At 44.4% G+C, this 10,568-nt stretch overlaps 1 protein-coding gene across 1 annotated transcript in view; it reads left to right on the top strand.

Annotated features, from left to right (window-relative positions):
* Positions 1 to 10,568, top strand: part of MSH2 (mutS homolog 2) — a 75,455-nt gene that overhangs the window by 21,818 nt on the left and 43,069 nt on the right. The window contains exon 7 of the mRNA XM_017848022.1: positions 5,021 to 5,220. Coding sequence (XP_017703511.1) covers positions 5,021 to 5,220 — 200 coding nt within the window. The remainder of the gene's footprint in view (positions 1 to 5,020; positions 5,221 to 10,568) is intronic.

Genomic DNA, 10,568 nt, shown 5'->3' on the forward strand with positions numbered 1-10,568 from the left:
TTTTTTTTTTTTTTTTTTTTTTTTTTTTTTTTTTGAGATGTAATCTTGCTCCTATCGTGCAGGCTGGAGTGCACTGGTGCGATCTCAGTTCACTGCAACCTCCACCTCCCGGTTTCAAGCGATTAAGCGATTCTCCTTCCTCAGCCTCCAGAGTAGCTGGGATTACAGGCCTGTGCCACCACGTCTGGCTAATTTCTCTAATTTTAGTAGAGAAGGGATTTCGCTGTGTTGGCCAGGCTGGTCTCAAACTCCTGACCTCAGGTGATCCACCCGCTTGGCCTCCCAAAATGCTAGGATTACAGGTGTGAGCCACTGTGCCTGCTTAAGTTTTGTATTTTTAGTAGAGATGGTGTTTCACCGTGTTGGTCAGGCTGGTCTCAAACTCCTGATCTCGTGATCTGCCCGCCTTGGCCTCCTAAAGTGCTGGGATTTCAGGCGTAAGCCACTGTGTCTGGCCTGTTTGAGTATCTTTTAAAACCAGTAAGGATGAACTAGAGGTATCAGCTCTCTTCATGGACTTTGGAGAAATAAGACAAAAGGGAAAGAGATGTTTTGCCGGGTGCGGTGGCTCACGCCTATAATCCCAGCACTTTGGGAGGCTAAGGACTGCGGATCTCCTGAGGTTGGGAGTCAAGACCAGAGCCATTGTACTCTAGCCTGGGCAACAAGAGCACAAATTCGTCTCATAAAAGAAGAGAGAAAGAAAAACAGAAAGAGATGTTTTGGTTTTTTACATCTGGAGTGTTCTGTTCTTACTCTACAGCACTTAGTAGTGCATCTCTCCACCTTGTTTGTTCTTTACAACAAAACCCCATTGGTTCTCTCTTACCAAGTTTGCTTTATTCTTGGTTTATCCTTTATAGGATGTGAAAGGGATATGAAGAGCAAATAGGAAGTGTAACTGTTGCTGCTTGAGAGAAAGCTGTTTTACAATTTGTTGGCAATTTGTAAAAGTACAACAAAAGTGTGCATTTGTGGCTTCTCATTTGTGTTTTATCATTGCTATATCTCATAATTTGTGTTTTTTAAAAATAATTTAACTTTATTTGAAAAGCACTACAGGGTCAGGTCATGTTTTTAAAAAATCAAGAGGGTAAACACCCCTACTTCTGCTTTACCTCCAGTCCTAGTCTATGGTGGTAATCAGTGTTAACAGTTTAGTTTGTGTTCTTACCCTTCCAGGTTTTTTTTTTTCTTTATTTATACAGATATATACATTTTAAAAAACATAGATAACACTTAAAAACCATATGAGGTCATATTATGAATATAATTTGTATTCCTTCCCAACAGTATTTATAGTTTTTTTCATTTCACTATATATTTATAAATTTTTTATTTCTAATAATTTCTCTTGAATAGATGAGACATCATATAGTATAAAATTCAGTAGAAAATCAGTTTTTCAGAGGTACAAAATTGGCTGACTTTGCACAGACTCCTTTCAGTTCACAGGTAGGGATGCACAGCCACCTCTTCCACTGAGGAGAGGAGAGGATATGTGTGCTTGTGGGCTCTTCAACTCTGTTGATTACTTGCGATTTATTTTCTGGTCAGTTTGATTAAGTGATGAAATTAAGTGATAAAATACTGGGAACAGAGAAGAAGTATAAGATTATTTTATCAGAAATATATTCTCTGTGATGTTTTTTTACCATTGACCTCAGTGTCACCCACAAGGATATGGGAGTTTTATGGAAAGAAGAGAAAAGGAAAGGTGAGGGTGTAGGTCAGCCAGCATTAGACTTTGTCAATCTTTTCTTGCCCCTTTATGCCTCCTTCCCTGCTTTGTTTTTATTTTTTTTGAGATGGAATCACGCTCTGTCGCCTGGGCTGGAGTGCAGTGGCGTGATCTCGGCTCACTGCAACCTGTGCCTCCCAGGTCAAGCGATTCTCATGCCTCAGCCTCCACAGTAGTTGGGACTACAGGCGTGTGCCACTACATCCAGCTAATTTTTGTATTTTTAGTAGAGATAGAGTTTCACCATGTTGGTTGGCCAGGATGGTCTCGATCTCTTGACCTCGTGATCCACCCTCCTCAACCTCTGAAAGAGCTGGGCCTACAGGCGTGAGCCACCGCACCTGGCCTACCTGCTTTGTTAAGATAACTAAGGGATTTCTGTGATTGTTAGGATTCAGACTTCTGTGTGAATAAGAATCAAGCTGTGTGCCTAATAATTGCATGGGATTTCACAGCTGGGCCCCACTCCCAGGGATTTGGTATTATCTACCTCCAAGTGATTTTGATGCTGGTGATCCTTGGACCAGACTTGATGAAGCCCAATTCGATCCAGATGCTTAGCTAGGAAAGCCCCCAAAGTTCGCTTTATTGGATTGTGTAATTTGACTACATCCATTGTTTCTTTTTTCAAATGTAGAGTATATGCCACAAAAATCTTTTCTGGAGCAGTAGGCATCCTAATTAATCTTGATGTTTGTTTATAGTCCCATTGACGGGGCTGTAAACTTGGCAGCAAATTGTGTTCCCACTAATTTGGCATTTTCCATAAAAAACATGTATCTGTTGTTAGCTGCCTAGACATTAGCTGGACATGGTTTAGGTTACTTTTCTCTTAAAAAGTATATTTTAATTCAAGTTCCTTTAAACCAGCAGTCTCAACCTGGGGCAGTTTTTCCCTCCAGGGGACATTCAGCAGTGTCGAGAGACATTTTTGGTTGTCATGCTGAGGAAGAGAGTGTATAGTGGGTAGAATCTAGGGTTTCTGTTAAACAAGCATGGAACAGCCCCTTACAACAAATATTTATGTAGCCTAAAATGGCAGTGTTGCCAAGATTGAGAAATTATGCTTTAAATGTGTTTTTATATGTGGCCATTTTGTGTGTACTCTGGAGATAACATGTTTTTCCTCATATAACATGCTTGATAAACATTTTGGTAACACAGGGATTGTAAATGCTAGTGATGTCAGTAAATAGTTAAGAAATTTAGGGCCAGGCGCGGTGGCTCACGCCTGTAATCCCAGCACTTTGGGAGGCTGAGATGGATGGGTCACTTGAGGTCAGGAGTTCGAGACCAGCCTGGCCAACATGGTGAAACCCATCTCGACTAAAAATGCAAAAAATTAGTCAGGCGTGGTGGTGCATGTCTGTAATCCCAGCTACTCAGGAGGCTGAGGCAGGAGAATCACTTGAACGTGGAGGCGGAGGTGGCAGTGAGCCGAGACCACACCAGTGCACTCCAGCTAGGCAACAGAGACTGTCAAAAAAACAAAACAAAACAAACAAAAACAAACAAACACATGTGGTAAAAGGAAGAAAGGTCTAAAGCCTATGCCCAGTGTGGTGGATGCTGGGCTGCAGTAGAGGTGTTCATAATGCCAGCTCCCAGGAGTATTGGCAGCTTGAGCTTGCAGCTGCATCTTTTCCAGGGTTTGCTCTGGGCTGAGGAGAAGCTGCCTCAGTCAAGGCCATTACCACTTTCTAGGGCAGCCTGCATCCCATGGTCAATGCAAGGGTAGCAACCTGCCCCACACTCCATTTTCAAAGGGCTGTCCTAGCTCCGGAGCTCCTTGTGGCATTGGCAGGAGCCATTGTTTCCACAGCATTAAAGTTCAGCTTTTTCCTCTATTCATCTGTCTTCCTCCTCTCCCCACACAGGTGTTGATCTTGACAGTATTCCCCAGTAAACTTTCTGTGCACAAATTGCCGTCGTGGAGACTGTTTCCTGGAGAATGCAACCCGTGACGCTCAGAATTATTCATTGGATGGCTTCCTAAGGAAGTTGAAGGATCTGTGGGTAGGTGGACACAGAACAAATAAGCTGGGCCACTGAAAGCCACACCAACAAGCAGAGGAATCAATCCTACCTGTGTTTTCATGACCCCAGCTCATCATATCGCTCTTAACAAACTAACATGGGGAGGAAGAGAATGTGGTGTGCAGGGTCCACAGTCACTGCCATGGCTCGGAAGCATCCCTCATGTGAAAACGGGTCCATTTCTTGGCCAAGCTCCATTTCAGACCCTGAGCTTGGGCTCCCTGTTTGTACTGTGACCTCACCCTGTGGAGTCCAACTTACAGTGACTCATGAGTCATCAGAGGCTCGATCAACATTTCCTCTGGGCTACACATCCCACCCCCACCCCAAAGACAGTGATCATCCCTTTCGGGAGTCTGGCTGCCGAGAGGAAAGGAGAAGGGGAAAGTGAGTCAGTCAAGAAATGACAACCCCAAGGGGGCAGCAGTATCCCTGCCTGAAGTCTAGAGAAGAACAGGCAAAAGTATTATTATAATTATTCTTTCCTGTCAGCCTTCTCAGTTGAACAAGAAATGGGAAGGTGGTACCGTCCCTAGTGTGGGAGCAACTTGAGGGCTGGCATCACTTGTCTTTTGTAATAATAAAAGCCAGTCCTTGGTGGGGTGTGGTGGTGCACATCTGTAATTCCAACATTTTGGGAGGCCAAGGTGGGAGAATCACTTGAGGCCAGGAATTCAAGATCAGGCTGGGCGACGTAGCAAGACCCCATCTCCACAAAATATATATTTACAATTAGCCAGGGATAGTAGCACGCCTGTAGTCCTAGCTAGTTGGGAAGCTGAGAGGGGAGGATCCCTTGAGCCCAGGAGTTCAAGGCTGCAGTGAGCTATGATCATGCCACTGCACTCCAGCCTGTGCAACAGAATGAGACCCTGTCTCGAAAAAAAANCTTGCTCTTGTTGCTCAGGCTGGAGTGCAATGGCGTGATCTCAGTGCACCGCAACCTCTGCCTCCTGGGTTCAAGTGATTCTCCTGCCTCAGCCTCCCGAGGCTGTATTTTTTGTACAGACGGGGTTTCTCCATGTTGGTCAGGCTAGTCTCAAACTCCCGAACTCAGGTGATCCGCCTGCCTTGGCCTCTCAAAGTGCTGGGATTACTTACAGGTGTGAACCACCGCGCCAGGTGGATTCAAGCTTCTTAAATGGAATTTTGAGCTCACTTAGTTGAGACTTATGTGCTTAGTTGACAAATTTTAATTTTATACTAAAATATTTTAGATTAATTCAAGTTATTTTATTTCAGATTGAATTTAGTGGAAGCTTTTGTAGAAGATGCAGAATTGAGGCAGACTTTACAAGAAGATTTACTTCGTCGATTCCCAGATCTTAACCGACTTGCCAAGAAGTTTCAAAGACAAGCAGCAAACTTACAAGATTGTTACCGACTCTATCAGGGTATAAATCAACTACCCAATGTTATACAGGCTCTGGAAAAACATGAAGGTAACAAATGATTTTGTTTTTTGTTTTCCTTCAACTCATACAATATATACTTGGCAATGTGCTGTCCTCATGAAGTTGGTGGTGGTGACTCACTCTTAGGACACATTCAGATTTCTCTTTTTTTTGTTTTTGTTTTTTTTTTGAGATGGAGTCTTGCTCTGTTGCCAAGGCTAGAGTGCAGAAGTGCAGTCTCGGCTCACTGTAGCCTCTGCCTCCTGGGTTCAAGTGATTCTCCTGCCTCAGCTTCCTGAGTGGCTGGCATTATAGGCATGTGCCACCATGCCCGGCTAATTTTTGTACTTTTAGTTTTACCATTTTGGCCAGGCTGGTCTTGAACTCCCAACCTCAGGTGGTCTGCCTGCCTCGGCCTTCCAAAGTGCTGGGAGTACAGGCGTGAGCCACAGAACCTGGACACGTTCAGACTTCTTTCTTTCCTTTCTTTCCTTCTTTTCTTTTTCTTTTCCTCCTCTCCTCTCCTCTCCTCCTTTCCTTTCTTTCCTTTTTTTTTTTCTCTCTCTCTCTCTCTCTCTCTTTGTTTCTTTCTTTCTCTCTTTCTCTGTTTCTTGACGGAGTCTTGCTCTGTTGCCCAGGCTGGAGTGCAATCGTGGCTCACTGCAAGCTCCACCTCCCGGGTTCACACCATTCTCCTCCCTCAGCCTCCTGAGTAGCTGGGACTTCAGGCGCCTGCCACCACGCCCGGCTAATTTTTGTATTTTTAGTAGAGACAGGGTTTCACCTTATTAGCCAGGATGGTCTCGATCTCCTGACCTTGTGATCCACTCGCCTTGGCCTCCCAAAGTGCTGAGATTATAGGCGTGAGCCACCGCGCCTGGCCCAGACTTCTAATAACAGGTTTGTATTGACTCTTAGCTTCATGGCAGAAGCCAAGAGACATGTAACATGTTAGAAATTTTTGCTTTTTGGGCCGGGCGCGGTGGCTGAAGCCTGTAATCCCAGCACTTTGGGAGGCCGAGACGGGCAGATCACGAGGTCAGGAGATCGAGACCATCCTGGCTAACACGGTGAAACCCCGTCTCTACTAAAAAATACAAAAAAACTAGCCAAGCGAGGTGGCGGGCACCTGTAGTCCCAGCTACTCGGGAGGCTGAGGCAGGAGAATGGCGTAAACCCGGGAGGCGGAGCTTGCAGTGAGCCGAGATGCGGCCACTGCACTCCAGCCTGGGCAACAGAGCGAGACTCCGTCTCAAAAAAAAAAAAAAAAAATTTTTGCTTTTTGGAAATGAATGTTAGAGTTAAGGCCTATTGCACTGACAGAGGCAGTGAAAAAGGGTTTGACTGCCAAAGAAGACTCACAGGGCCTAGAATGGCAATGATTGTGCATCTACCGTTTATTACAGGAAAAGGATACAATCCAGTAGCAGGATTATAGTAAGGATATGCATCACAGTCAAAGGCTGTCATAGCAAGTCATCCAGGGAGTTTGGGTGCAAGTTCCAGTTGTCCTTTGTTGTGTAAAGTCTGTGATGGGGTGCATTTTCTCTCTCAGAGCAGGATGTGTGCACAGGACACCTTGGAACGTAGGAACCCAAAATAGAGTCTTCACTGGGCTTTTTAATATTTTTCTTGTCAAGCGGACATGTTCCTGTTCTCTAGCCTCTTCAGTGGAGGTCAGAAGAAGAGCTTCATTGAGACCAAGTACAACTCATCAATCACATTAAAAAAATGCTGATAATAAACCACCTGAATATCCCCTGACCCACAAATACAAAACACCACTATTCAATCAGTATTTTTCATGCCTTGATTAGGGGTCGTTGCCATGCAGGAACTTTAACAAAACAGTACAGGCTAATATTAGAATTGTTGGAATTAACTCACACAGCACACCTATGGGAGAGTTAAGATAGAGGGTCTTGGTGGTCTCTAACAGTTGAATTCAAAGTGAAGTTACCAGAGTAAAGTGAGCAAAGACACATATTAATACAATGTTGGTGGATAAAATCACCATGCTCTAGTAAGCATAGTTTTAAATTTTAACCATGTTTCTCCAGTAATTTTAGTAATTATTTTGCTATGTCTAATATGTAAAGCATTTTTTACTTTTTTAAAAAAAATTTTAAGCAATTTAGGGTCCAAAGTAATTAAAACAATTTTTTTTAACATAAAGCATTTAAAATTTTACTTAATCATGATTGCTTAGAACTATTAAAACATACCTTTTGATATTATGGGGAAGCTTTGTTGTTCCTTTGTAGACAGACTTAAAGAAATACAACTTTGGCCAGGCGGGGTGGCTCACGTCTGTAATCCCAGCACTTTGGGAGGCCGAGGTGGGCGGATCACGAGGTCAGGAATTGAGACCATCCTGGCTAACATGGTGAAATCCCGTTACAAAAACATCAGCTGAAATTACAAAAAATTAGCTGGATGTGGTGGTAGGTGCCTGTAGTCCCACCTACTCGGGAGGCTGAGGCAGGAGAATTGCTTGAACCCAGGAGGTGGAGGTTGCAGTGAGCTGAGATCACATCACTGCGCTCCAGCTTGGGCAACAAAAAAGAAAAAAAGAAAATGAGTCTCTACTGGCTGGGCATGGTGGCTCACGCCTGTAATCCCAGCACTTTGGGAGGTGGAGATGGGCAGATCACCTGAGGTCGGGCATTGGAGACCAGCCTGACTGATATGGAGAAACCCCATTTCTTTATTATTATTAGTAGTAGTAGTATTTATTTTTGAGATGGAGTCTCACTCTGTCGCCCAGGCTGGAGTGCAGTGGCTGGATCTCAGCTCACTGCAAGCTCCGCCTCCCGGGTTCACGCCGTTCTCCTGCCTCAGCCTCCCGAGTAGCTGGGACTACAGGTGCCCGCCACCTCGCCCAGCTAGTTTTTTGTATTTTTCAGTAGAAACGGGGTTTCACTCTGTTAGCCAGGATGGTCTCGATCTCCTGACTTCGTGATCAACCCGTCTCGGCCTCCCAAAGTGCTGGGATTACAGGCTTGAGCCACCGTGCCCAGCTGAGACACCCCATTTCTACTAAAAATACAAAATTAGCCAGGTGTGGTGGCACATTCCTGTAATCGCAGCTATTTGGGAGGCTGAGGCAGGAGAATCGCCCGAACCCGGGAGGTGGAGGTTGTGGTGAGCAGAGATCGTGCCATTGCACTCCAGCCTGGGCAACAAGAGTGAAACTCTCCATCTCAAAAAAAAGAACAAAGGAAAAAGAAAATGAGTCTTTATACTTTGCTGTTTTCATACTCTTTTAGTGTGGTGTAGGCAGCCGTGTATCCCCCTTTTGCCTCTATTTCTCCATTCTGTTAATGTGTGTCTTCTACTGCTGTGCTTTTCTGATTCCATACCTCTTGTTTTATTCCAGTAGGACCAGCTAGAAACAGAAGGTGATTGACCAGTATTAGGGATGGAATCAGGGTACAATTATGGAAATAGACTCTCTAAACAATTCACTCTCACTGTTTAAATCAGCTGTTTGATCTTTTTTTTTTTTTCTCATGTATCTGTAGCATCACATAGTAAATAATATCCTTTTATTTTCAAGAGGGAGTATTGGCCTTAAGTTAGGAACCCTCTTAATTTTTTTCCCCCATCATCCCACCCGCACTTCTTACTCCTTACTTTCTACTTGCTTTTATTCTTTACTGGCTCTTTACCACTGCATATTTTTAGATGCACACATCTATTTTTTAAAAAAAGCACCCTTGTTCCTGGGTCCTCTTCCAATACCATCTATTAATATCTCTCTCTCCCTCTTTCCATTCCCAGCTGGGTTTCTGAAAGCCTGCACTTCGCATCTTCCTTTCATTCATCTGGTTTCCAGTCCTGACCACAGTACTGAAAGGGCATTTGCTAGGTGACCTTTATTTTTTGCTAAGTCCAGTGAATGCGGGATAGTCCCCCCCACTTTTTTCTTTCCTTTTTTAGTTTTTTAAGATGGAGTTTTGATCTTGTTGCCCAGGCTGGAGTGCAATGGCGTAATCTCGGCTCACCGCAACCTGTGCCTCCCGGGTTCAAGCGATTCTCCTGCCTCAGCCTCCCAAGTAGCTGGATTACAGACACCTGCCACCACACCTGGCTAATTTTGTATTTTTAATAGAGATGGGTTTTCTTCACGTTGGTCAGGGTGGTCCCGAACTCCCAACCTGAGGTGATCCGCCTTACCTCTGCCTCCCAGAGTGCTGGGATTACAGGTGTGAGCCACCGTGCCCAGCATCGGTATAGTCTTTAACGAAGCTTCACTGATTTTGACAATTTTGATCTTGAAACTCTCTTTTTTTTTCGAGATGGAGTCTTACTCTGTCACCCAGGCTGGAGTGCAGTGGCACAATCTCGGCTCACTGCAACCTCTGCTTCCCGGGTTCAAGTGATTCCCCTGTCTCAGCCTCCCGAGTAGCTAGGATTACAGTTGCCCACCACCATGCCTGGCTAATATTTTATATTTTTTTAGTAGAGATGGGGTTTCACTATGTTGGCCAGGCTGGTCTTGAACTCCTGACCTCGTGATCTACCCACCTTAACCTCCCAAAGTGCTAGGATTACGGGCGTGAGCCACCATGCCCATCCTTGAAACTCTCCTTTCTAAGGTTATGTTAAACCTTTTTGTATTCCTGATTTTCTTTTTGTTCCATGGGTTCTCTTTATCCTTGTTTTTAGCATTCTTAAGTGTTCCTTTACCCTATCAAATTCTATTTTTGGCTCTCATTTCACTTAATAACAGGAAAAGCTGGTTTTTTTTTTTTTTTTTTTTTTTTTGTGGAGACAGAGTCTTACTTTGTTGCCCAAGCTGGAGTGCAGTGGTACAATCTCAGCTCACTCCAACTCCAGTCGCTTCTGGGTTCAAGTGATTCTTGTGCCTCAGCCTCCTGTGTAGCTGGGGTTACAGGCGTGTGCCACCACGCCTGGCTAATTTTTGTATTTTTAGTAGAGATGGGGGTTTCACTATGTTGGCCAGGCTGGTGTTGAACTCCTGACTTCAAGTAATCTGCCTGCCTGGGCCTCCCAAAGTGCTGGGATTACCGATTTGAGCCATTGTGCCCGGCTAAACTGGGATTCTTTGAATGAGTTCTTAGAGGCTTCCTGAAACTTTGTGCAACATTTTGTGTATGTGTATATTTTCTGGAGAAAGGATTTGTAACTTTCTATTTTTTGAGACGGAGTCTCACTCTGTGGCTCAGGGTGGAGTGCAGTGGTGTGATCTCGGCTCTCTGCAACTTCTGTCTCCTGGTTCAAGGGATTCTCCTGCCTCAGGCTCCCAAGTACCTGGGATTATAGGCATGTGCCACCATGCCCAGCTAATTTTTGTATTTTTGGTAGAGACGGGGTTTCATTATGTTGGCCAGGCTGGGGATTTATAACTTTCTTTTTTTTTTTTTTTTTTT

The sequence above is a fragment of the Rhinopithecus bieti genome, unplaced genomic scaffold (genome assembly GCF_001698545.2).
Source record: "Rhinopithecus bieti isolate Rb0 unplaced genomic scaffold, ASM169854v2 scaffold_30687, whole genome shotgun sequence".
NCBI lineage: Eukaryota > Metazoa > Chordata > Mammalia > Primates > Cercopithecidae > Rhinopithecus > Rhinopithecus bieti.